At 42.3% G+C, this 26565-nt stretch overlaps 3 protein-coding genes and 1 non-coding gene across 10 annotated transcripts in view; 1 reads left to right on the top strand and 3 right to left on the bottom strand.

Annotated features, from left to right (window-relative positions):
- Positions 1-877: 877 nt before the first annotated feature.
- Positions 878-2105, bottom strand: isg15 (ISG15 ubiquitin like modifier). Its single transcript, XM_077522336.1, has 2 exons — positions 1540-2105; positions 878-1457 (listed from the first exon to the last, which is right to left on the bottom strand). Exon 2 carries the CDS (start codon positions 1445-1447, stop codon positions 974-976), a length of 474 nt encoding a protein of 157 aa, XP_077378462.1. The 5' UTR covers positions 1448-1457; positions 1540-2105; the 3' UTR covers positions 878-973.
- Positions 2106-2264: 159 nt separating this feature from the next.
- Positions 2265-4527, bottom strand: gatc (glutamyl-tRNA amidotransferase subunit C). Its single transcript, XM_077522335.1, has 5 exons — positions 3533-4527; positions 3384-3434; positions 2833-3002; positions 2644-2747; positions 2265-2542 (listed from the first exon to the last, which is right to left on the bottom strand). The coding sequence occupies exons 1-5, from the start codon at positions 3722-3724 to the stop codon at positions 2481-2483; spliced, it is 579 nt and encodes a 192-aa protein (XP_077378461.1). The 5' UTR covers positions 3725-4527; the 3' UTR covers positions 2265-2480.
- Positions 4447-4519, top strand: trnak-uuu (transfer RNA lysine (anticodon UUU)). The gene has a single exon. It is a non-coding gene; the product is annotated as a tRNA-Lys (tRNA).
- A 278-nt stretch (positions 4528-4805) lies between the features above and the next one.
- sgsm1a (small G protein signaling modulator 1a) overlaps positions 4806-26565 on the bottom strand; it is a 67650-nt gene continuing 45890 nt past the window's right edge. For 2 of the 7 annotated variants that reach the window (XM_077521231.1, XM_077521230.1), the window contains exons 16-25: positions 22509-22637; positions 22264-22446; positions 19698-19769; positions 18067-19026; positions 17850-17974; positions 11723-11805; positions 11528-11637; positions 11269-11365; positions 10523-10690; positions 4806-6181 (exon numbers count right to left, since the gene is read on the bottom strand). In XM_077521231.1, coding sequence (XP_077377357.1) covers positions 6093-6181; positions 10523-10690; positions 11269-11365; positions 11528-11637; positions 11723-11805; positions 17850-17974; positions 18067-19026; positions 19698-19769; positions 22264-22446; positions 22509-22637 — 2016 coding nt within the window. In that variant the 3' untranslated portion in view covers positions 4806-6092. The remainder of the gene's footprint in view (positions 6182-10522; positions 10691-11268; positions 11366-11527; positions 11638-11722; positions 11806-17849; positions 17975-18066; positions 19027-19697; positions 19770-22263; positions 22447-22508; positions 22638-26565) is intronic. The other 5 variants (XM_077521236.1, XM_077521237.1, XM_077521235.1 and 2 more) reach the window with 5 other exon arrangements.

Raw genomic sequence — 26565 nt, 5'->3', positions numbered from 1 at the left:
AGACAAAAGGTAAATGAAAATGTAAAAAAAAATGAAATCAAATCAAATCTAAAAATGTCCAACAAGTGACCATACAATGTCCAAAAAGGAAGAAAAACAAAATGGCCACATACAGTAATGTACACAAAATTGCGGAGTGGAAAAAAAAAAAGCCAGAAAATGTATTTAAAAAAAAAAAGGCAGAAAAGAAAACGTTCAAAAAGTAACCACAAAATGTCCAAAAAAGGAAGAACAGAATTAAAAAAAAAAAAAAAAAAAACGTGTATTAAATTGCCCCCAAAAAACCCTACATGTCTATTAAATTGCCAAAAATTTGACTGAAAGGTATAAAAAATGAAGTCTAATAAATTTGGGGTGAGGGTGGGGGGTTGGATTTGTAGATCCCAAAACAGAAGACAAAAGGTAAAAGAAAATGAATCTCAAAGTATTGGATGTTGCATCAATGTTTAGTTCATAGGTTTTTTTCAGACAGATTTGTTATTTGGCCTAAAATGGCTCGTTTGACAGAAAAGGTTGCTACTAGCCTTTATCTAGAAACCAATAGCACCATCTAGAGGACTACAAAATATTGCAAGTGCTTCATTTTCACATCACTGAGTTGTGCAAAAAGTACCGTAACATTGAAACCGTTCGACATGTGCAGTTAAACATTTCAAGGTCACCTGGAAAGGATATGATTCATCTTAGGTCCACCCTGAATTTTCAGCCCAATATAACTTATTTTTTTTGAGTAGTGTATGTGTAAAAAAATAGTGGCCTTTGTTTGTTGTGAAAAATGTGACAAAGGTTTGCCAAATGTTAAAGTAAATATCTTGAGATGGCTGATTTATGTGAATCATAAGGCATATGTCAAAAATAAATCTAAGACAATAGTACATGTTGTACTTGTTTGTGGACTTTAATAACATACACACCATCTCTATTGATGTTAAATAACTTGGATGGAGTTAGCCACCAGCACTTCAGTTATTAATTAGCCTCCTCTCAGGCGAAATGTCATTTCGATGGTGCTCAAAGGTCGGACATGGTAGTCCTCCAGCTTCCCGCTCACCATTTCGCGACCTTGATGAATGAGCCTCTGCTGGCTCACCGCAACCCCCTCTCGGCTCTCCACCTTCCGTTTGAAGTCGCTCACCGTCTCGCTGTTGTCGATCTCATAGGTAGTCAGTTGCCCTTTTTCGTTTCTTAAAAACACCTGGAAAAGCTCGGATTCCTTGACCAGCAGACACACCCGGGATCCGGCCTGCAGGCCGCAGGAGCTGACGGTCGAGTCATCGTCATCGAGAGGCGTCCTGTGGCTGCCGGTGCCGTCCAATATCAGCTTCTGCGTATGAGCGGGGATACCAAATTTGGTCTGAATGAGGTTTTTGAGTGTCCTCACAGTGTCGTGGGGGTGCACTGTCAGCGTTTGGGATGTCCCAGTCAACATGGTGATGGTTATCTCCATGGTCGGTAGCCTGGAAAATTCAGATTGATGTCTTCTAAAAGCACTTCCACAACAATGGCATCAGACTCATTTGACACGAAGCTGCTACATACCTTGTGATGATCTTTGGAGAAAGAAGTTTTTAGTGCCGACTGCTCAGCTGTTTCTGAGCCAGCTTTCTTACAGCATTCTTCTTATAACTTGCAGAGCCCTCCCACCCTGATAACTGGCTTCCTCTTCCTAATGACTTTCAGTTTCTATTCTCTGTAAGTTTCAAGATGCAATCCCACTTTACAGTATGTACTTTTGCTGCTATTTTTTCCTTTCTGAAATATATCTTCACATTGTAGATGTCAATGTCACATTAGTGGAAAAGATTTAAAGTTATTTAGTCAACATAGTGATGGTTATCTCATGGTCAGCAACCTGTTAGTGTCATATTATGTCTACAAAAAGCATTTCTTCAGTGATTTGTCATTTGTGGAGACCTTGGAGAGAAGTTTTTAAATCCGGCTTCGCAAACTTGTGTTTTCTTCTGTTCCAATCTGCAGCATATTTGCAAACTCACGCCCTGATAAGGAGTCATTTTCCCTTCCCAATAAACAACTTTCATTTTCTATTCTCTCTTAAGTTTCAGGATTACATAAGTGCAAAGACTGTTGCAGGCTTGCAGCCTGGTGTGGGAACTCTTGTGCTCAAGGGCCACATTTTATTTTATTGTTTTTTTTTAAATATATATTTTTGTAGTTTAAATTACTTCAACAAAAGGAGATTAACTTAGCAAACGTATTGTTGCTAGCCTGTCGTTGCATACTAATCGTTCACCACTCGATGGCACTAAATTTATGAAAGCATTTATTACAGTTGGAAAAATATCAAATGTTTAAATAAAACTTTCAAATTTCTTCATCATCACATTTTTGCATCAAATAACTATGTATGCCAACGAACTTGTCATATCAGCTGTGACTAACTGTATACTACATGTACTGAGAAAATGCATCAAAGCTAATGATGAAATGATTCCTCGGTATGAAAAGCAGGTTCAAAGATGTCAGAATTCAGAGTGTTTCATCATGGCGGTCCGCTCCTCCCTCTTTGGTAAGGGAATATTTCCTATGGTAAAACAAATACATTTGGAGTGAACAAATGACCTAATCCAGCAACATTGTCTTCTTAACACAAATCCTTATTTTTTTGTTGCAAATGCCATTTACCTGGTGGTGCCACATAATATTCCTCCACTGTGTTTTTGGAGAGTTGCAGAAGTTTTTCTGCATGGTTGCCTTCGATGACGTCATCATCTCTCAAGTATAAAACCCTGCATACAAACATGCTTCGTGTGTTGAAAAACTGGGCTTGCTGGCTCTGCAATGAACATTTCGGCCACGCAAGCAATTTATCACCTATCCTCCAGAACCGAATCCATCGGCTCGACTCCTGAGGTATCAACAACATGAAGCTGATCTGCAAATCTGATGGCCTTCTCCAAACAGGCCAGTCCCTCTTTGGTGCGGAAGTCCACCAAGGCCAGACGCTCAAGTTTGTCCACCAGGTTGGCTTCGACTCGAGTTGGCTGTAAAACAAAAACAATGATACTACTTTCATTTGTATGCTCTGTGTAAAGCAAATATTTCAAAGTGACCAATTCCACAGCTAAAATAACATTCAGTCACGTTACACTAGATAAAGAATAGCTATGTTAAAATGTTGCCTTCTATGTCTGAATAAGTAAAACAAAAAGGGGTCAAATGTGCATCTTTTGGCATGTGTGGTCTCATGCACGCAGCAACTACCAAGTTAATTTATTCTTGAGGCTGTATTTGCATTAATTTATCACTGTAATTTTACTTGGTGACAGCAGCAAATAAAACGCGGACCCTTGTATTATTATTGTTCACCTACTTTATTTATTACAAAATTTTATTTTATTTAAAAGGTAACAAGGTCATCATACCGGTGGCAGCTGGTCCTCTGGTATCGGCTCCCAAGTTGCAGCTGCGGGCACCTTCAAACACAAGCAGGAAAACGAAAGAGCATGTCGTTACCTGAATCTCTTCCTATATGTGGTATGAAGCTTCACAATCACGTTGATCCCGTCATTACCTTCGAGTTGTGTGGTTGAGAAGCAAACTTACGCGTCCCATTAGCGACGTGACAGCAGCGAGAACATCTTCCACAGCAGAACTTTGACAGCGAGTAGCTAATTTGTGATGACGACTTAGCGGAAGTAACTTTCTGTGATACCCTACGACACATTCGCCCGAAAGAGACGCAAAACGTAGACGTGTTTAGCATTGTTAGCTATAAAATATTGAACGTAAAGCGTTATCACGTGTTTTAAAATGCGCCAGACTGAATGAATATCAGATGTTTCACGTTTATACCAAAATGACCCCGTCGACATCACATTCCTGTCCTTTTCTTGAGACCGCCTAAGTACGGTACTACTGCGCAATCTGCGCATGCGCACTGGTGGGACAAAGATGATAACGAAGCGAGATGGTGCACCTATCTGAAGCGAGCCAACACAAAATCAAACGACGTGTCATTATCATCTATACAGTACAATATTATTGTACATGTTTTCGATTTTATTTAGATCGGTGTTTTAAGTTATTTGTCGCTAATAAGCACACGTTAATATATTGAGTTGCCTCACGCAAAATACGAAATGTTTGAGAAATATTCTGTTCTGATTCCACGATAGTTATCAAATGCAATTTGAATACAGCATTACTTTAGACAACAGAGCACAATACTGCTTGTCAGCCGGAAACCAGTTGGCATTTAAAACCAGTCCTGCCAGTTCTAAAACTAACGAAACGACAAAAGAGTAGTGGTGGTAATTGTTTTCTTTGACGTCATTTGACACAAAAGTCGCCCTTCAGAACAATATTTAAATAAAAATCTCAAACTCCCACAACTACGCTTCTCTTTTAAAGTCGTCACGTCATAAAGTCCGTCCAGACTGTGTTCATATCCAGTATTAAAGAGGTGCAAAAAGTGTTTTTAATAGAGCCCGGATAGCTCAGTCGGTAGAGCATCAGACTTTTAATCTGAGGGTCCAGGGTTCAAGTCCCTGTTCGGGCGTTGCTCTTTTCACATGACGTTGTTTTAGCTAGGGCAAACTCCTAATAAATTTGGAACATATGTGACGTCACCATACTGTATTAGTCATGACGAATGATAACGTGTGTATTCCTAGTGTACGTCCAAGGATTATGACACTTGCACATCTTTAATCGCAACTCTTTCTTTTTAAAATGGTAATTTTTGACACGTATCAATCATAGGTTGGCAATATTACAGTATCACCTTGAACGACAAATGGGTTTAAGTGTGTTGTGTGTCAATAAAAGAGATGATTCTTCGGATGTTACAATAACATATACCATTTAATATATATTATATATGAGCTCTCAGAATACAATTTGTTTTACAATACAGTTAGAACTTGGCACAAAATAAAAATACAAGTTTTACCAAAATAGCAACGTCCCAGTGAAAACATGGGGAGAAAAAAGGCAAATGAGACAATTAATTGAAGTTGGCTATCTGAAATCTGTTTGCAAGTAACATCAATGCAATTTAATGGACCACATTCATTAACAGAGGCAATAAATAGGAAGCTTGAAATTTGGGAAATCACAAGTATTAACTCATTGAATGGTTAAAAGCACATACCGTATAGTATTTGTCATCATCAATGGTTAAATATGCCATAAACATTTAAACAGCTTTTCTTCATATTTTTTTTTGCAAACAACATTGAAAATAAATCACAAGCATAGACATGTACCATTAATTTGCACCTTATTGTGTCACGTAAAAGCTAAAAACACTATGAAATAAATTATGTAAATTCAGCAACATAACAAAACTGACAAACAATTTAAAAAAAAACATGGTAAAATGAACAAAATACAAAAATGTTCCAAGAACAAAAGCAACACCAACAGAACATGGATGACTGTGTGAAATGTGAGTTTTTAAATATTAGATTATCATTTGACAAATAATTATCTCACGAGTAACAATTCACACATAACAAGGACATCCTATTTGGCAGGAAGGCAGCTTGAGGACATTGGAAACACTGTCAAATATAAAATCACTGAAGTGGCACTCATCTTTAAATAGGTTTTAATTCTGTCTGTAAAACTAACATTCATTAATTCCTTCACATGAGAGGAGAAGGCGGGTAAGTTTAGATTTGAAACATAATGTAATCATGTAAACATTGGTTATTTAACAAGCAACATACAGTACCGTACTTCTTCATAAATAAATAGTCATTCAAAATAGATTGAATTTATCTCTTCATTTTGTTTTGAAATGTGCAACTAACTTAACTTACAGTATGACCAAGTCTGTTCCGATTAATATTGATACTGAAGGGTTTGACATAAAACACAATATGTATTTGCAGATACTGTTAATTACTCTATAAAGCATAATATTATCATAGACCCGTCGACTACACAAACAACGTAGAGGAGCATACAGTCATTGAGGCTCGATCAAGGCTGCAAACAATGACAGTAAAGGCATTCTGTAGTACAGTATAACGCAAGTCCGCGCATGTGTGTGGGTGTGTGTGTGCGTGTGATGCTGCTACAAATGATTACACTCGATTGGAAGGGAAAAAGAAGACACATCACTATCACTTGTTCTCTATCAGCATCTGCACCTTGTACACCAGATCTCTCGCCAAGGTCAAAATCTGCTTGATGTTGTGATGCTCGGCCATCTCTGGAAGGCAAGAACATGTTAATTAATACAAGAGTTCTTAAAAATGGAGGCGCTCTGCATTAAGAGACTGTTTTGTTTTGTTTTAACTCTAAATTAATCCAACTGATTTTATAAATATGATGTATAGTAATAATTTATTTCCTGTCATTACAAAACCTAGTAGAATAACAACTGATACAGCTAGACTAATAGATAATATATTTACAAATAAAATTGACCTTAAAATAGAAAGTGGACTTCTTATTAATGATATAAGTGATCACCTCCCGGTCTTTGCAATTTTTCATGATTTAAAAAAAAAAAAAAAAATGAAGCCGACTACTTACACATTCGAATCAAGACTAAGAACACCACGCTCATGGCTGCCTTTAAGTTGGATTTAGAGAAACATAACTGGTCTGAGGTTTATTCAAATAACGATCCCAATACCGCATATAGTGAATTTCAGTCAACCATTATTTCTTTATACAACAAACACTGTCCATTAATTAGAATTACAAGGAAGTATAAAGGTCCAAATAAGGCATGGATGACCAAGGGGATAGAGAATGCATGTAAAAAGAAAAATACTTTATATAAAAGATTTATTAAATTGAGAACTACAGAAGCTGAAATAAAGTGTAAGACCTATAAAAATAAACCATTAAACATTATACGAACAAGTAAGAAAGAATATTACCATGTATTATTAGAGCAGAATAAAAGTAATACACAAGAAATATGGAAAATACTAAATCATGTAATTAAAAATAGTTCAAAGAAACTAAATTATCCAGAATATTTTATAAAAGACAAAAGTATTGTAATTGATACAATTTCAGACATAGCTAATAACTTTAATGAATATTTAGTTAAAGTGGGCAGTAAGTTGGCAAACGAAATCCCAGAGCCAAGAGACAAACATGTAATAGATAAGTACATTGTAAATAATTCATCCACTATGTTCCTTAATGCCGTTCATGACATAGAAGTGTTAAATGTTGTAAAAAGATTACAAAATAAAAAGTCCACTGACTTTTTTAATATTGATATGACACTAGCAAAAAGTATTATAGAATATGTTGTGGGACTTTTCACATATATATGCAATTTGTCATTCAAAACTGGTATATTTCCATCAAAAATGAAAGTAGCAAAAGTTATTCCTATTTACAAAAGTGGAGATAGGCACATATTCAATAACTACAGACCAATATCATTGTTGCCACAGTTCTCAAAAATTCTAGAAAAATTGTTTTTATACCGACTTGACAACTTTATTGAGAAATTTAAGCTCTTAAGTGAAAATCAATATGGGTTTAGAGAAAAACGGACCAATGGCAGTCATGGAACTCGTAGAAGCAATATCTACTAACATAGATATTAAAACATTTACTGTTGGGATTTTTATGGATCTAAAGAAAGCATTTGACACGATAGACCATTCTATATTAATGAGTAAATTAGAGAAATATGGTATAAGAGGTTTAACATAAAAATGGATGAAAAGTTATTTGGAAAATAGATATCAGTATGTGAAGTTTAACAATATCAATTCAAATCACTTGAAGATTACTCATGGAGTTCCCCAAGGGTCTGTTCTAGGCCCTAAATTATTCATACTGTACATAAATGATATCTGTTGTGTCTCAAAAATATTCAAAAGTGTATTATTTGCTGATGACACAACTCTCTACTGTTCAGGAGAAAACTTGAAGCAGCTTCTGACTACTGTGGAGTACGAATTGAATATAATAAAAAATTGGTTTGATATGAACAAATTATCATTATATCTAACTAAAACAAAGTTTATTGTTTTTAGTACTAGACAAATCACTCATCAAGTCAAAATTCTGGTGAATTCAATTGAAATAGAATGGGTGTATGAAAATAAATTTCTTGGAGTAGGTATAGATGACAAATTATGTTGGAAGTCACACAGAAAATGTCAAAAGGAAAATGTCAAAAATCATCGGGATACTCTACAAAACTAAGCATGTTCTGAATATGAAATCATTATATACATTATATTGTTCATTATTATTACCATATTTGACTTATTGTGTGGAAATCTGGGGAAATGGATGTAAAACAAATATGAACTCTGTTTTCAAATTGCAAAAGAGAGCTATTAGAATTATTAATCGATCAAAATATAGAGAACCAACACATTCACTATTTATTAAATCAAACACAATGAAATTTTATGACTTAGTTGAGTTTAAAATAGCACAAATAATGTATAAAGTTAATAACAATCTACTCTGCCACAGTATTCAGAAGCTATTTGAAATTAGACACAGTCCTTATGATATAAGGGGTACAAGTGTCTATAAAAAATAAAAAGAAAAAAGAAAAAATATTAAGCAAAGGTGTGTTTCTGTAAAGGGGTGTGCATTTATGGAACAGTTTTGGTAATGAGCTGAAAAGATGTAAGTCAATCGTTGAGTTTAAAAAAATGTTCAAAAATAAAGTTCAAGAGTATTATTTGGATCAGATGTGAACCGGTACAATTGCAGAAATGAAAGGAAATGTTCTTTTGATTCCATTGTGAGGGTGATGAGGGTTGTATGTGCGAGTACGATGATGTATTGTTGCGGTGTGCGCAATTACTGTTTGAAATAAGATGTAAAGAATAAGGGGTAGGATTAGATAAGTTTTTAACTTCTTCCTACTCCTTTTGGACATGTAAACAATTCCTAATGATTGTTGTGATTTTTTATTTATTTTTTTCTTTCTTTTCTTTCTCTTAATTTTTACTTGCTATTTGTGTTTATGTTTATATGTTATGTTTACATGTTCAATAAACTTCAAACTTCAATAAACTTCAAACTTCAGAAGTATACACTTTTGATTATGTTATTTTAAATATTAATTTTGATATATGTTGGCAAAAATGACAAAAAACTCTTTCACTGTCCAAATATTTCTGCACACTTTCACATTAGTTTAGAAATAGTCAAATTTATCTCATTAGGAAAATAGATTATTTTATTTGAAGATGAAAGAAGCCACCTAAAAAGGTTACTTTATATAACGTGGAAAAAGCAAAATTATGCTTTATAAATAATTTCATCACTTATGAGCAACTATAAATTATAGTGAACATATTCTTAATTTTTAGTCTTTGGTAATTAATTTAATGCACGAGCCTTTGGGGTTGATTTAAATATAACAACACATATTGTAGCCTATTTTGTCAAAGAGACTAAATAAATACACTGTAAAGAATTGAATAATATTTACAGTAAATAACTGGCAAAAAAGTTGCCAGCTAATTATTGTAAAGTCTCAATAAATTACTGTAAAAATCTATTACAGCATATTAACTGTAATTTATATACTTTTAAAAGTTGTCAAAAAAAACAGTAATATGCTGTCATAGATTTTTACAGTAATTAACAGATTTAAAAATAAATAGCAGACAACTCTTTTTCCAGTTATTTCCTATAAATTCTACAGCAAGGTTATTTTAGTTAACGAAAACTAACGAAATAACTAAAATTAAAATTCTAAAAAATGTTTTTTAACAAAATAAAATAAAAACAACAACAACAAAAAAACTAACTGAAGCTACATTTTACGTTTATAAAACTAACTATTATTATAGCGAAAATATCCTGGTAATTAATTCAATACATGAGCATTTCAGGTTAAATGTGATTTTAAGTACCGGTATATTTATTTCGATATTAACCCGAATAAGGATGTTTGAAAGTGTCACACACCGGTGATATCAACTAGCAGCAGCCAATAGAAGAGTGTGTTGCGCCTCGCCGACAATTTTGCTTGCTTAACTTGTGGCTCCAATGGCTTCGGCTCACCTCCTTTTTTATTTAACTAAGCCGAAATGCAACGCTATAGGTGAGAAATTTGTTTATTTCTATCTGTTTCCATTTTGCAGCTATTAACATTAGAATATAGATAAGTTTTGTCATTATTCACAAATCTGTTTAGAAATGTGGGGAAACAGCTTGTTCTCAACATGGACCTGGTTGATCTCTTATACTCTGCTGCCACCTACTGGTCGTTTTGTAATTACTACAAAAAAAAAATTCACCCATTCACTGCAGTTGAGAGGCTGCATCAAAGCCTTATGTATGCTCTAGCATAAAAAAACAACATAAAAAACATATAGGTACTTCAATGCTACATTTTAAACATTTAAAATAGAACGTATTTATACGTCATTGTGAGCAAATGAGTTAAATATTGCACACAAGTAATACACATAAAAAAAAAAAAACAATTACTGAAAGTAATTAAAACTAAACTCAAACAACACAATCCAAATGTATGGTGCAGCTGTTTTAAGATTGCCGACAACAATCTAGCAAGCCGCAATAAATCCTTGTGTTTTACCGTTGAAGAATTTAATAATCTCAGTGAAGTCCATGTTGTTTTCCAGGATGATGTCCCGGTAGATTTCTACCAGCGCCAAAGCGATGAAGAGGACAAAATGACTCGAGGAGGCAAACTTGGCCGCCCAGATGGTCTCCCACACAGCAAAGACGTCATCGTAGACCAGTTCTGGAACCAAAATCACATAGGGGCTTGGATCGAGCCAAATATAGTAAGTAAAGGTTGATATTTATTTTCCCTCTGGGAGTTGCATTTCCTTAGCAACAGAATTCTCCAACTCCTCCTTGCACATTAGGCTAACAAGATCAGCTGTTTTGCACTCTTTGACCGCCAAAAACGTTTAATAACGATTAGTAAAATCACGATGTATGCCGCCATAAACGTTAAATGATGTCAACTATGTTTTTTGTTTTGTTTGTTTTTTATCAGTGGGCAATTCACCGTCTAAGTGCAGCGCACTCTGCCTGGTCAATGAGTTGTGGAATCAAAAACATGCACTATCTATAGCCAGCAGATGGCAGCATTGTATCTCTTTTCAATGGGCTCAATGTGTATTAAATTACAATGAAACATGACGAAATCTGATGAAATAGAACGTTTTCAAGGATGACGTAAATGATCAAAGACTTTATCATATTAAAGTTTTTTTTTTTTTGATAACGTGTGGCAGTAAAAGAGTTAAACTCCAAACATAGCTACAGGACATTTCTCACTCCCCTAATTGGCACAAACTCTGTTGTGTTTACCTCGCTTGAAGTCTAAGAGGAACCAGCGGTAGCAGAAGTAGAAGTGAGTGTAGTCCCCGTTTTGGTGCATCAGCTCAAAGAGCTCTGAATCCAGGATCTACAGCATGTAAAGCAGGCATCAAAGAAATTTGGAAGGAAGAATAATCAGAGTAGTTGTTGGAGAAACGGTCAAGTGTGTGAGCTGGAATTGATGAATTAAATTTTGCAACTTGTACAGCTTGTACCGGCGTGTATAAAAACGTGGCTGATGCTGCCTTACTTGAATCAGGGAGCGCATGTTGGCAAAGTGAGTATCCATCGCTCCTCCGTGTGGAAAGTTTTGATTCATCCTCTTCATGAGCTCGGTGAAGCAGCTGAAGGCCATGGCCTCTGAGATATAGCCAGAGATGAAAAAGATGCCGGAGCCAGAAAGCAGACGAGGAAATAGAAGAGACGACGAAGCGCGGTGACTCACCATCATCCAGAATGACGAGAAGTGGAGCCAACAGGTCACACATCCCCTGAACGTATCCGATGTCGAGGTTCCTCCAGATGTAGCTGCAAGAAAAAGATCAAAACATCATCCCGCTGCTTTTATCCGCCACACCGACTGTACTTAACCTTTAAGTCTTTTGTTGAAAATAGCTGTACTGAATAACACAAGAGTGGGACTCGAGTCAAATGGCTTCACTTGAGTCAGTCAGAGTTGCCAGTATTAGAACTTGGGACTTAAACTTTCTGGATTACAGTTTGAAATCTGCATTTTTCAAACATTTGTTTTGAGGAGGAGCTCAGAAAGGTAAGGTGAGGGCAAGGCTATTTCAGTGAAAGGAAACACCATGTTTTCTTAAGATGGAAATCACGGGCAACAAATACAATGCAAACAGCAGGGCCCCCGAAATAGAACCCGGTGGAACACCATATGACAGAGGGACAGAGTGAGACGCATAGTAGCCAAGGATGACAGAAAATTCTGTCAGTCAAATAGGATCTAAACCACTCAAAAGCACTACCACTAATGTCCACCTTGAAACTTTTCAAGGTTAAAATTTGGGACTTAAATATGACTTGGCATGTTAGTTACTCCCACCAAATTCAAAGAAGCCATCATTACATGTTCATAAATGTCAACATATTCAATGAATTAAAACAAAAGGCAACAATCTACTGATGCGACTCTCAAAATTGAGAGAAATTCTATAAAATGTTTGTTAATTGAAGACTTTAAATTGTCCACATATGTGAATGCTAATGAACTGGTGATCAGTCTAAGCTGTACCAAGGAATGGGGGGATGGAAGTAGCCATGACAAGTTTTAATTTTAACAAAAAATTTGAATTATTATGAGAATAAAAAGATAGATAAAAAATATCTGAAAAGGAAGTTTCATGTGAGAAAGGTAATTGCTAAAATGAAGTAATATGACGTTAGAGAATTTTTAATCATATGCGAATTGTCACGCCGCCACCGGCGTGGCGGTCCATGCTCTTATTTTTGTAGTTATGTTTCCTGTTTTGTTTTGAAGTTCTGATTCCCCTCTCATCTCAGGTGACTTGCCTTTCCTGCCGCTCACTAATCACCGGTCACCGCCGATGATTATCACCACCTGTCACCAATCAAGTCACGCAATAAAAGCCATCAGCATTCTCCCCTCCGTTGCCGAAGTGTCACCTCTCAGTGCATGGAAGCGTCCTCACAGCCCTTGAACCACAGCACTTGTTTTATGCCTTGCCTTGTCTTGCGCCCTTACCCCGGGTTTTCACTGGATGCTGTTGCGGTGCGGTTGCGGTGCGGTGCGTCTTGACTGCGTGCTCCGGACGGGTCAATTTTTTTGTCAATCCACACCGGCTCCGCAAAGCTGCGGTCCGGCAGCTCCGTCGCCGCCCACTTCCCAACGTGTCTCGCGGGACCGCGCGCGCGCGATCATGTGGCATTTCACAACGACAAACATACAGAAAGTCTGCTCAACAGAGAAGCAGAAAGATATGAGATTCCATGCAGCATCCTTTTTTTGTTTGTCCTTGTAAAGTATATTAATAACGAGAGTCGGGTCAGTGCGGGTCCACTCTTTATTTCTGTCTTCCGCGTCCGGCTGCCGCTCAGTACGGCAAGCGAGACGGGCACAACAAGCAATCGCGAACATCAAACTCACAATACATTACAGTCCTTATAAAAAGGATGTGCCGTGTCATATATTATTTTGTGGTTTTCCACCTCCAATATAAACCTCTCCTCGTCCATGTTCGATGGTGTCTAAACCGTGAATGAGCACATGGCCCGGCGACGCCCACGTCACGTTTTGCTGAAAAACTTGCGAAATAGGAGCTGGCGAGTATTTTATTCTGAAAGGTAACCGGAAATTTATTTTGAAACTGCCTCGGTCTTCCTGTCCCGCTCGATGTGTTTTGTGCTAGCTTGCCATTTGCCGGAGGCCTACCGCTGCGGCGTCCGGCAAAAATAGAAAATAGGCTATCCTTGCGGAAGGCTTGCGGCACGCCGCAGGCCTTCCGCAGTCGACACGCAACGCACCCGCAAGCGGTGTAAACTGCACCATTCGAATGAATGGAATCTAATTGCTTGCGTCGCCGGACCGCACCGCAACCGCACCGCAACCGCATCCAGTGAAAACCCGGGGTTAGTTTGCCCCTTGTTTTCCTCCCTAGTGGAGCGCTTTCTGTTGTCCCCGTTTTTGAGTGCCCTTTTTGTCTCTCCAGTTTGGAGCTTTTTTTGTTCAGCCTTTTTTCCCTCTCTAAGAGGCGTTTTGAGTTTCCGGTCATTAAAACTGCAGCCTTGTTGGCCAACTTTATATCTGCGTCTGAGTCCTCCCTCCTCTCGTCGTGCCAGTACACTTCAGCCAGAATGGACTCAGCAGAGAAGTTGGAGGCTACACTGCGGAGGCAGGCCACTCGCTTGTCGCACCTGGAGGAGGTCCAGCAAGCCATGGCCACCCGGATAGGGGAACTTGCTGGACAGGTACAGTAGCTGGTGAGTCACCTGCAACACTCCACGCCAACCGTCACGAGACCGGAAGCAGCAGCTGAACCACCGATCCCAACTCCAGCATTTACCGGAGTAGGCCTGAGACTGGCTCCCCCGGAGCGTTACTCGGGGGAACAAGGACACTGCCAGGCCTTCCTGACGGAATGCGACATTCACTTTGATCTTTCACCACAGGCCTTTCCTACAGACCGTTCCCGCGTGGCCTTCATGATCTCCCATCTGACGGGACGACCCAGAGACTGGGCCACCGCGGAATGGGCACAGCACTCCCAGACCTGCTCAACCGCAGCCGGGTTTAGCAGGACTCTCCGCCAAGTTTTCGATCCATGTTGACTGGATCGAGAGAAGACGCGAGAACTCAGCAATCTCAGACAAGGCAGAGAATCGGTCAATGATTACGCCATCCGATTCCGAACTCTAGCAGCCAAGAGTGGCTGGAACGACACAGCTCTCTTTGATCACTTTTTAAAGGGACTCACAACCTCAATGCAGGAACTCTTGCTTCCTAGTGACTTACCCGGCGATCTGGACTTGTTGATTTCGCTTGCCATCCGCACTGATCATCGGAGGCGGGAGCTCAAGCAGAGCAGCGGTCTCCAAGGGATACCTGGTTCTGGACCCCTCCAGCATCCACTGGCAAGTGAGTCTTCACGATATACAATTCCCCAGTCATTCACCGCGAGGGAGGTCAGTGGGAATGACGAGGAACCCACGCAGCTTGACCGCACCCGACTGACACAGCTGGAACGCCAGCGACGTCGCCAGGAGGGACGGTGCTACTACTGTGGTGAACAAGGTCATTTGGAGGTAGCCTGTCCCATCAAGAGAGGTTTCCTGGTCAGTTTCGACTCTCCCATGCAAATCAAAGCCCGAAAACTCATTCACGTCAGGATCTCTTGCCATGCGACCACCACGGATTTGCCAGCCCTCATCGACTCCGGTGCAGATGAAAGCCTCATGGATTGGGGCCTAGTGAAAAGATTGCAGGCTAAAACAGAGCCGCTCACCACCAATATGAGGGCCAGGGCACTCAATGGAAAGGACTTATTCATCATCGGGCATATCACAGAGCCTCTCGAGGTCCATATTGGACAGCACCGAGAATTCATTCGCTTCCATGTTTTTCTATCCCCGTCACACACTCTGGTCTTGGGACATCCCTGGTTGCGCTTGCACAATCCCCGCATTGACTGGCAATCCGGGCAAATCTTGGAGTGGGGAATAGACTCTGAGAACCATGGACTGGAGCAGCCAGCAGCAGATGCACCCTCAGCTGCCGTCCACCAGGTGACCCTCACGACCGACAATGACTACCCGGACCTGAACACTGTTTCCTCCTGTCTCCGAGAAGTGTTCAGCAACGCCGAGTCTCCGAGGAGTGTTCAGCAACGCCGAGTCTCCGAGGAGTGTTCAGCAACGCCGAGTCTCCGAGAAGTGTTCGGCCACGCCGAGTTTCCGAGAAGTGTTCGGCCACGCCGAGTCGCCAAAGCCGTCCAAGCCTCGCCGAGTCGCCAAAGCCGTCCAAGCCTCGCCTCGCCAAGTCTTGCCTCGCCTCGCCAAGTCTTCTATCAGGAACATCCTGACCGGCCTGGGCCGTCAGGAGCCGGCCGTTGAGGGGGGGGGGGGGGGGGGGGGGGGGCACTGTCACGCCGCCACCGGCGTGGCGGTCCATGCTCTTATTTTTGTAGTTATGTTTCCTGTTTTGTTTTGTTTTGTTTTGAAGTTCTGATTCCCCTCTCATCTCAGGTCACTTGCCTTTCCTGCCGCTCACTAATCACCGGTCACCGCCCATGATTATCGCCACCTGTCACGCAATAAAAGCCATCAGCATTCTCCCCTCCGTTGCCGAAGTGTCACCTCTCAGTGCATGGAAGCGTCCTCACAGCCCTTGAACCACAGCCCTTGTTTTATGCCTTGCCTTGCCTTGTCTTGCGCCCTTAGTTTGCCCCTTGTTTTCCTCCCTAGTGGAGCGCTTTCTGTTGTCCCCGTTTTTGAGTGCCCTTTTTGTCTCTCCAGTTTGGAGCTTTTTTTGTTCAGCCTTTTTTCCCCTCTTTAAGAGGCGTTTTGAGTTTCCGGTCATTAAAACTGCAGCCTTGTTGGCCAACTTTATATCTGCGTCTGAGTCCTCCCTCCTCTCGTCGTGTCACGAATAAAGCTTGACTCGAAGTTCTAAAGACCTTTTCACACTAATATATGTTTAACAATGTTAGGTTTACACACCAAAACATAAAAATGACAACACAAGGATGAGAAGAAGACATTCGTTTTTACTCGCAGCAAGGAGAGCAGAGTTGCCAGGTAAAAGCTGTCAAAGAGCTCTGGCAATTCTCTTGCATCTTCTGTTTTTATTGGGACTGTTGTCTATCCGGTTACTACTAAGGGGTGGGAAAAGCGCAATAGTGCAACGCTGCATTATCTTAAAATAACATATCTCTGCTTGGATGTAAGTGTGTTGCAAATAAGTACCGTATGTGAATATGCATTAGCAATGAAAGTTCTCGTTTCTGCTTCTGCCCCAGACTCATTTTAAACACACCCACACTGTCTGGTACAGTTCATCTGAAGAAAGCAGTTCACTTGAAGTTCATATGAGTGTAAAGCATTTTAGCAAATATATAATAACTTAGATACACTTTAAACGTAACAAACAATGGAATCGTTAATGTTTTGTAACATCAACACCATCATCAGTATAAGAAGCTTAATGTGTTTAGCATGTGCCGTTTCTGTGAAAGAATTACACGTACAGACATCACCTCTTGCTGCTTTGTTATATCCCCGCATTAGCTACTTATTCTATAATATTATACACAAATATATATCAGATGACTAAAGAGAGCTATATAATCCACGACAAATCACAATTTTTGACCAATCGAGGCCGTCTCTATTTTTACCTTTACGCCCAATTCATGGAACAGACGCAGTGCGTTTTGCGTACGGCGTCCATCACAAGGATAGAACGCATTCAAGTCTGTAGGTCAATTCACACCAGTGCAGTGAGGTGTGGTGTGTCTGTGGTGCGGAACGGATGCGGCGATGCGGATGGTTTCCGCAAGTGTTTTATTCTTTTCCGGATTCCGCGTACGGATTTTCATGGAGCTGAAGAAATTACACATGCCGGACAGGAAGTCGGGTGTCGGCATCAAGGTAAATCCGGTATATTTCAAGAATAAAACCGTTTGCAAACCAGTTTTTTTGGAGGGGAGGGAATCTAGCAACATAGCATGACGAGTCTGATATTTAAAAGACAAAAAACAAGCTCAGAATAAATTAAACATGACAAAATAACACTATTTAAACAAAAAAACTATTAACCCATGGTAGAAGAGCCATGGTAGAAGTCCCAGAAATAATGTACAAAAACATACTGATGTGACCATAGGCAAACGTGGCTATTGTTTACAAATACAAATCTATATACACGGTTGTTATCGCGTGAACTCAACTTTCCAGAGTGAACCGCCGTGATCTTGTGGTCTGTCGGGTGCAAGCGGTGTGAATTGCAGACCGTGCGGATACCTTATGGAAAACGCACTGCGTCCGTTCCGCAGACAGCAGTGTGAATTGAGCGTTAGAGATTCATTCTGTCACTGGTGTACCTGCACATGATGTTACGGAGCTTTTCCAGGTTTGCAGGAGTGAAGTACCAGTAGTTCCTGTCACAGCGCTGTACGTCTTTTTCAATGCGGTGCAAATTCAACGTGTACAAGTCCAAAAGCTCTTGCTGAAAGAACCAGAACAATAAACATACGCATCAACTCACTGGTTAATTTGTAGACTTGAAGTTGAGACGACGAATATTTGAACGGTACGTACAGCGAAGGCACCCCGACCAGATTGTAGAGCGCTGGCTTCTGCGCGGTCTGCGCAGCCGTCCAAAGACTCAAAGTGAGGGTAGAGGCTCTCCATCTCCGGCTCCTCAGACAATATGGATTCCGTGCCTTCTGGACTGGGCTTTTCCTGCCCACCCTCGGGTCTGAGATCTGCGCAAGGGGCCGAGTCTTCAGAGGAAGACAAGGGCTCGCAGTGAGCCTTCCTGCTCCAGGGCACCATGGAAATGTTGGCTTTGGGAATCTCCTCCATCTCTATGGCGGAGGGAGACTCATCAGACTCAGTCAGGACTTGCGCCTCTGCCTTCTGGGAGGCGCAGTAGGCTTCTCTTGCTCTCGACACCCGAGCATCTGCTGGTAAAGACAGTTTCTTGTCAACGTCGGCTGCTCTGGGATTTTTGATGCTAGCGTCTCTTGTCTCACCTTGGCCGGATTTGTCTTCCACTTTGAACCATTCAGTCTGGCGCTCTCCTGCAGCTTCTTCATTTTTCTGTCTTTGTTCATCATGATCTTGTGATGTTCCTGGGGGGAACATACGATCTTTGTCAGGCACTTCTCTTTCTTCAGTGTCTACTGAGGAACCGCCTTCATAATGAGCCTCCTCTACTTTGACGTCCTCTGACTTGTTGGACTCTTCAAGTACATTGAGCACTTCAGTCTTGGTCACTTTGGGTTTCTCGTGTTTGTCCTGCTCAGTCTGACCTGCATCCTGAGGAGGTTTGGCTGAAGCTCTGGGAGCAGCCTCGGGCGCAGCGCTGTCCTCAATGCTGAGCGAGCCGTCCGACAGGCCGGAGGTAACTGAGAAGTTCCGGGAGGAGGGATGCCCCGAGTCGGGAGAACTTGGCCCATTCTGGAGTCCCCCGTTGGTCATCTTTGGCACCTGCTTAGCTTCTTCACTCTTGGATTCTGTCTCAATCTGCTCAACCTCTTCTACAGACTCAAACACCTGCAAGAACAAGCCAAAGGGAAGAAGACTACTCCAGGGGAAGGGATGGGATGATGTAAAGAACTAGCAGGGAGAGAGTGAAGGGATGCGGTTTCAGACATCGTGCAACCTTATAGTTTAATCTAGATTAAAGCGGAAGTCAACCTTAAACATTTCTTGACAATAATATGTTATATGTGACCTCACTAGTCTAAACATGACATTCTGACTAATATTACATTTGTGGAATAAGAGTTAAGCAGCCAAATCCAGCCATTTTAGGAATCTTAGGGGGCGGCCATTTTGCCACTTGCTGTCGACTGAAGATGACATCACAGTTGCTCAGGGCAATGTTGCTGAGGTCTCAGGTATCAACCAATCACAGCTCAGCTTCAGAAAACAGGAAAGCTGTGATTGATCGTTGGCTGAGCCCTGAGCAACTGTGATGTCATTTTCAGTCGACAGCAAGTGGCAAAATGGAGATGCCCTTGAGATGGGTAAAAACTGCTGGATTTTGCTGCCTAACTCATATTCCACTAACGCAATATTAAACAGAATACCATATTTAGACCAGTGGGACTGCATAGAACATGTTATTGTCAAAAAATGGGGGTTGACCTTCTCTTTAATAATTTTGAGTCATCTGACTAGACTTTGATTGTGTTGCTGGTGCAACGTGGTGATCGCGATACCTGAGTGCTGCTGCTGGAGTCACTCTGCAGACGAGCCAGACTCTGCCTGTCTGAACTCTGGGACGACCGAGACTGGGAGGTAAAGACAATCAGACCAACATATCAATGCATGAGATAACTAAAATGATTAGATTATTGTCAGTATTGCCACAATTACCTTGAAAAAGTTAAGTTATTTTACTGATTATTAGGAATGGGTACCGAAGACGGTACTTTTGTGGTAAGTATCGATTGGGATCGGTACCTCCAAGAACCGATTCACGTAAAATAAAACGGTGCCATGTTTCGGTACTGAAGCACGTCGTTTTAAGTTGTGATTGTGCGGGAGTATGTGAGTTGACGATTTTCCATGGTGCACATGAACGCAACATTATATGCAAATTACGCACCCGGCATGCTGACGTCCCTCACTCGCGGGAGCCTAACCGGTCGGTTGGCGGAAGCGACTGCCGGCGAGCGGGTGCCGCGGCCCCGGTGGCAGCTCAGCTGAGAGACCGACCACCCAACCCGCGGGTGCCACCGCTTCTTCCTCGGGCCACAACGCAGCATTCACTTAACCGGGTCCAGGCCGGGCCGCTGCCGGTAGAGGGACGCCAACATTTCCGGGTTTGGGAACGAGCGAGACTTTTGTGCCGCTCATCAAGCCAAACAAATACAGTTTATAGAGGAGGAAAGCCTCCGCACCCGGCGGAAGTTGGAAATGTCCTTCCCCGGAATCAGCGCACGGCTGGGAGGGAGGTGTCGGCGACCCCACCGAATAGAATAATGACAGAAGATAACGGCTTCACCATCGTTAAGGTATATAGACATTGTAATTTGGATGTACAGTAGGCTACTACTCTTTGACTATATTTACAATCGCGAAAGCTTGTGGCCAAAATGTAGCTAGCATTAGACCACGTCGGGTGCAGTCAAATGATTCATTCGAACACAATTATTCTCTTTGTTCACATCAGGTCCCCTTCCAACTGTTATTTCTTTTTACTCTATTGAGTGCAAAGCAGGCGGCACGGTGGCCGAGTGGTTAGGACGTCCGACTCCCAGTTCTGAGGACTCCGGTTCGAGTCCAGGCTCCGGCCTTTCTGGGTGGAGTTTGCATGTTCTCCCCGTGCCCGCGTGGGTCTTCTCCGGGTACTCCGGTCTCCTCCCACATTCCAAAAACATGCATGACAGGTTAATTGGGCGCTCCGAATTGTCCCTAGGTGTGCTTGTGTGCGTGGATGGTTGTTCGTCTCTGTGTGCCCTGCGATTGGCTGGCAACCAGTCCAGGGTGTCCCCTGCCTACTGCCCAGAGCCAGCTGAGATAGGCGCCAGCACCCCCTGCGACCCTTGTGAGGAATAAGCGGTCAAGAAAATGGATGGATGGATGGTTGAGTGCAAAGTGGGTTGGAACTTCAAACTCATTGCGCGGCGTGTGGCAGCCTTTATGTTCATGGAAAAACAACTGCACAAAAAACAAAAACATCAATTATCAATTTATATATTTACTGTTTAACTTCGTTCTTCTGTTATTCATTGCATAGAACTTTGCTTTACACTTTTTTTGTAATATTAATTTATCTGTATTAGTTATACTTAAGTAATTGTAAAATGTTATACATTTATTTTTTTTTACTATTCCTCTCTGGCTCATTTGTTTTACATTTTTGTTATTTGTCAAAGTTTATATATTTAAAAGTAATTGTTAAATTGATTAGGAAAAAATACTGTTACATAACGATTTATTACACCCAAATGAATAAATAAAATTGGGAAAAAAAAACAGAAAAAAAACACACGAAAACGAGCACAAATGTACCGAAAATTGATACTGTTGAGTACCGGTATCGATTCCCAGGTACTGAGTATCGAAACAATATCGGTTCAAATGTGAAAGGTACCCATCCCTACTGATTATGATTTTTGCTATTATGGCAAAACTTGACATTTATAATGTATATTATATACACAAATTTCTCTCCTTCCTTGTTATTTTCAAAGCCACTGTTCTCAAAACAATGTATCGCCATAACAATCAGACACCTGGGCATAGAAGATTAATGCAATAAATATAATGAATATAATAGTGAATGATATAATGTCCATTGCAACTGTCAAGTATTATTGATTTACCAGTGTGTTTATTTTTGTGTTTACGATTTGCAATAGTGTAGAACTAAAAGGAGTTTCCAATACTTATTCATCCATTCATTTTCTATACCATTATCTACATTCACACTCACTTTAACATCAATAAACCTAATGTGCATATTTTTTGGAATGTGGCAGACATGCCAACCAAAATTTACCCACTGACTGTCTGTTTCTCTCCTCAATCAAACCTAGTCTATAGAATTTCTAAAATGTATCATTTTTACCACAATTCTGGGGGGAAATATGCCTATAAAGGCCAATTTAAAAATAAATCACATCTTTGCTATGTTCATATTGCAAAACAATACTTGGTACAAAAGCTTTCCAACAACACAAATGTAATTTTCTGTTTTAATAGGATTATTCTGGCCCCACCAACCTTGACTATGAATAACCAGTCAATTGAGTTTCCATGCTTGTCATTGTGCGTCACCTCATTGCTGACGGTTGAGTCATGATGGACCATCTTTGAACTGGTACTGTCCATGCTCGCCCCGGAGGAGCACTTGGCTAAAGCTGCAGCGTGTTGCTCCTTCTCCCGCTGCCGAACAATCTCCTCACAGCCGAGCCATTCGCGCATGGTCTGCTGGTAGCACAAGCGCACTTGCTCATCCACCTGCAGTCAGAAATTATGTGTCAAGTGTGGGAAAAGATTTTGGGGGGTGATAAATGTCTCACCTCCGTCCTTTCTGTTTCCGACATTCCAAATTGATAATGCCCCAAGAGAAATGGCCACACTTCCTTACGCAAAGACGGGTCCACGCCGCCGAAATAGACCAACCGAAGCAGCTCTTGCTCCTTGTAGGTCTGAAAACAAAACGAACTATTCTCAATCTCACTCTAGTCTTCTTTTTTTTCTTCTTTTTTTTGCATACACAAGATAGTTTGTTTTATTTTCACACAAAAGTGCACTAGTCAGCAAATGATAGATGAGAGTCAAAAGTTCAGGGGTGTCCAAACTTTTTCTTCTAAGGGCCGTAAACAGAAAAATCGAAGGATGCAATTTCATATTGTTCATAAATTGTACGCATTAACTTTCTGTTAAAGGTAATAAGCACATTTTGGGGTTTAGAAAAGATCCGCCCCTACATTATTCTGACCTATAGGGGTAGGAATCTATGGGTACCCCACGATTCAATTTGATTCCGATTCAGAGGCCCACGGTTCAATTCAATTCTCATTCAGTGTCATGGTTCGGTTCTCAGCCTGTTGTGCCTCTCTCTCTTCCAGTGCCAATAACGAGGGAGGCGTTCCCCAGCACCGCACCTGCTTCGCGTTAAGCAATCAATGCTTTAAAAGGACTCCGAGCTGCCCTCTCCGGTGTCGGATTATTATTTGCTCACCATTGTGTCCAAGTGTTCTCCGCGTTCTCCAGTTTGGTAAAGTCATAGTATCTGTTTTTGTCCTCGGTTAATTCTGTATTCACGTGTGTATATCCGCGTCGCTTTCTGTTGTTTACTCCGCCTTTGATTGTTTCCGCATTCTATTTCGTGTAGTCCTTGCCGGGTGCAAGTGTTTGTGTTTGCTATTCTGTCCTTGCCTTTTACAAGTGTTTTTTGTTACATTCGCGTTCCTTGCCTTTTGCAAGTGTTTTATGTTACATTCGCGTTCCTTGCCATTTGATAGTGTTATGTGTTACATTCGTGCTCCTTGCCTTTTGCAAGTGTTTTTTGTTATATTCGTGCTCCTTGCCTTTTGCAAGTGTTTTCTGTTACCTTCGGGTTCCTTGCTGTGTGCAAGAGTTTTTTGTGATTCTCGTTATCTTGCCTGCGAGCAAGATTTGCTTCTTCGGTTTAACCAAAGAATAAATCGACATTGTTTTCCTTCTCTGAGCCTGCCTTTCTGGGATCTGTTTTTCATCGACTCGGTCGAGTCGTGTCAGAATAATCCGACCATGGATCCCGCAGACTCAGAAAAGGTGAGAAGGGCATTGGCCAGTCAGGGACAACGGGTCGGGCAAACCGAGACCACCTTGGCCGGTCTTCAAGAGGTGGTGGGCATGCTTGCTCATCGTTGTGAGGAGATGTTCGGGAGGCTCGAGCAGCTCAGTTCCCGCGGGGTGCAGAACCCGGAACTTCCGCGTTCGGACACAGCCATTTCGGCACTCCCGGTTACACATAGAGAACCCGTTTTGCCCCACCCGTCACGCTACGATGGACAGCCTGGAGGTTGCGGTCAGTTTCTGCATCAGTGTTCGCTCATTTTCGACCAGCAACCAGTTACTTACGCTCGTGATCAGTCCAAAGTAGCGTTCATTATGAGCCTCCTGTCTGGTCAAGCCGCTACATGGGCGATGGTGGTGAGCAACGCGCGACCAGACCTTCGGTCCTCTTTCCCCAATTTTGTTGGTGAGTTTCAACGCGTGTTCGATCATCCGGTTAGGGGGAGAGAGGCCGGGGGTCGGTTGCTAGATTTAGCACAGGGGGAGAGATCGGTCGCGGACTATTCGATCGAATTTCGTATTTTGGCCGCCGAGAGCGGGTTTGGGGACTGTGCTTTGCGGAGTATCTTTCGTCGGGGACTGAGTACGCAACTCAAGGATGAGCTGGCAGTTCGCGATGACACAAGCTCTCTAGAGGGACTTATTGAACTAACGATCCGTTTGGATAACCGGGTACGGGAACGTGGCCGGGAGTGTGCTGTTGAGCGGCGTGGAGCGGCCGTCAACAACGACACGTCCAGACTCACTCTCAACGACGTCGCTGAAGCACGCACCCTTCCAGGACCTCCGGACAACGGAGGGGAGCCCATGCAAATGGGTGGCGGACGCCTGCACCCTGAGGAGCGTCGGCGCCGGTGGCTCGCGGGAGCCTGCCTCTACTGCGGTCAACCTGGGCATCGAGTGGCGTCGTGCCCAGCTCGACCTTCACGCAAGACGCGGCCGACCGCTCGACTGGGAGGCCGTGCCGATGAGTCCCTGGAGTCCGAGAAGGATACAAATCAGGGTAAGCATGAACAGGGGCGAACCGAACCATGCCCGTCGGTGGGGTCTACTCTCAGTGATAAACGGCTAGAATTGTCGGGGGAGCTGTCAGGATACGGGTTGAGTCTTAGGGTAAGTGCCCTAATCGATTCAGGGGCAGATGATTGTTTCATAGACCCGTGTGTTGTGGAAGCATTAGGAAGCCCGGTAGAGACCTTAGAGAAGGTCAAGAAGGTTTTCGACCTCAACGGGCGCCTGCTGGCGGAGGTACGACTGTCAACCGGTCCGCTCATCTTGAGACTCTCGGGAAATCACAAGGAGAGAAGGAGGTTTTTTATTATGCCGTCCCGTTCTGCGCCCCTAGTGTTGGGCCTTCCCTGGCTAAAAACGCATAATCCAGATATAGATTGGGAGAAGCCGGCCTTAGAAAACCGGAGTCCCTTCTGCCATGCCCATTGTCTGAAGTCGGCAGGGGGGGCAACATCGGTACCAGTTAGCGTAACTCCAGAACCGGTATGCCTTGACCACGTTCCCGAGGAATACCACGATTTAAGTAAAGTATTTAGTAAAGATCGCGAGCGTTGCCGCCCCATAGGCCGTATGATTGTGCGATTGAGCTGATTCCCGATGCACCATTGCCTGGTTCTCGCCTATATCAGGTGTCCCAGCCGGAACAGGACGCCTTACGCGAGTATATTACAGAGTCGCTAGCTACTGGTCAGATTCGGCCGTCAAAGTCCCCCGTAGGGGCTGGATTTTTCTTCATCGAGAAGAAGGATAAGTCACTCCGTCCTTGCGTCGATTATCGCGGTCTGAATGAAATTACGGTCAAGAATAAATACCCCCTTCCCCTGTTAGACTCTGCATTCGCCCCGCTGCAGTCGGCCCGAATTTTTACTAAACTAGACCTGCGAAGCGCCTATCATTTGGTGAGAATACGGGAAGGGGACGAGTGGAAGACTGCATTTAAGACTCCACTCGGACATTTTGAGTATTGTGTAATGCCCTTTGGTCTGACTAACGCCCCAGCAGTGTTCCAATGTTTAATTAATGACGTCCTCAGGGACATGCTGAATATTTTTTGCTTTGTTTACCTCGACGATATCCTGATCTTCTCACGCGACATGCATGAGCATAGGCAACATGTCCGCCTGGTTCTCCAGCGCCTCTTAGAGAACCGACTCTATGTGAAGGCAGAGAAGTGCGAGTTCCACGCTAAGTCGGTGCAATTCCTGGGTTTCATTATTGAGGGAGGGCAACTACGGGCAGATCCGGTTAAAACTCAGGCCGTGGTCGAGTGGCCGACTCCCAGAAATCGTAAACAACTACAACGATTTCTGGGATTCGCTAATTTTTATCGTCGCTTTATTAAAGATTATAGCTTACGGGCAGCTCCCCTTACTAAACTGACGTCGAGCAAGGTACCTTTTAGGTGGTCCCCTGGCGCCGAGAATGCATTTGTGGAATTAAAACAGCAGTTTGTAAACCCGCCAGTGCTCATCCACGCTAATACGGATTTGTCTTTTGTGGTCGAGGTTGACGCGTCGGATTCAGGAGTGGGGGCGGTCCTGTCCCAGCGGTCGCCAGAAGACGGGAAGCTCCATCCCTGCGCCTTCTTCTCCCGGCGACTGAGCCCCGCAGAGGCTAACTATGACGTCAGGAATCGGGAACTACTGGCGATCGTCTTGGCACTACAAGAATGGCGACACTGGCTGGAGGGCGCCAAGGAACCATTTAAGGTGTTGACGGACCACAAAAACCTGGCATACCTTCGGTCAGGCAAGAGACTCAACTCGCGACAGGCACGCTGGG

Source organism: Festucalex cinctus, chromosome 5 (genome assembly GCF_051991245.1).
Source record: "Festucalex cinctus isolate MCC-2025b chromosome 5, RoL_Fcin_1.0, whole genome shotgun sequence".
In the NCBI taxonomy this organism is placed as follows: Eukaryota; Metazoa; Chordata; class Actinopteri; order Syngnathiformes; family Syngnathidae; genus Festucalex; species Festucalex cinctus.
This window is presented reverse-complemented; position numbering and strand designations above follow the sequence as displayed.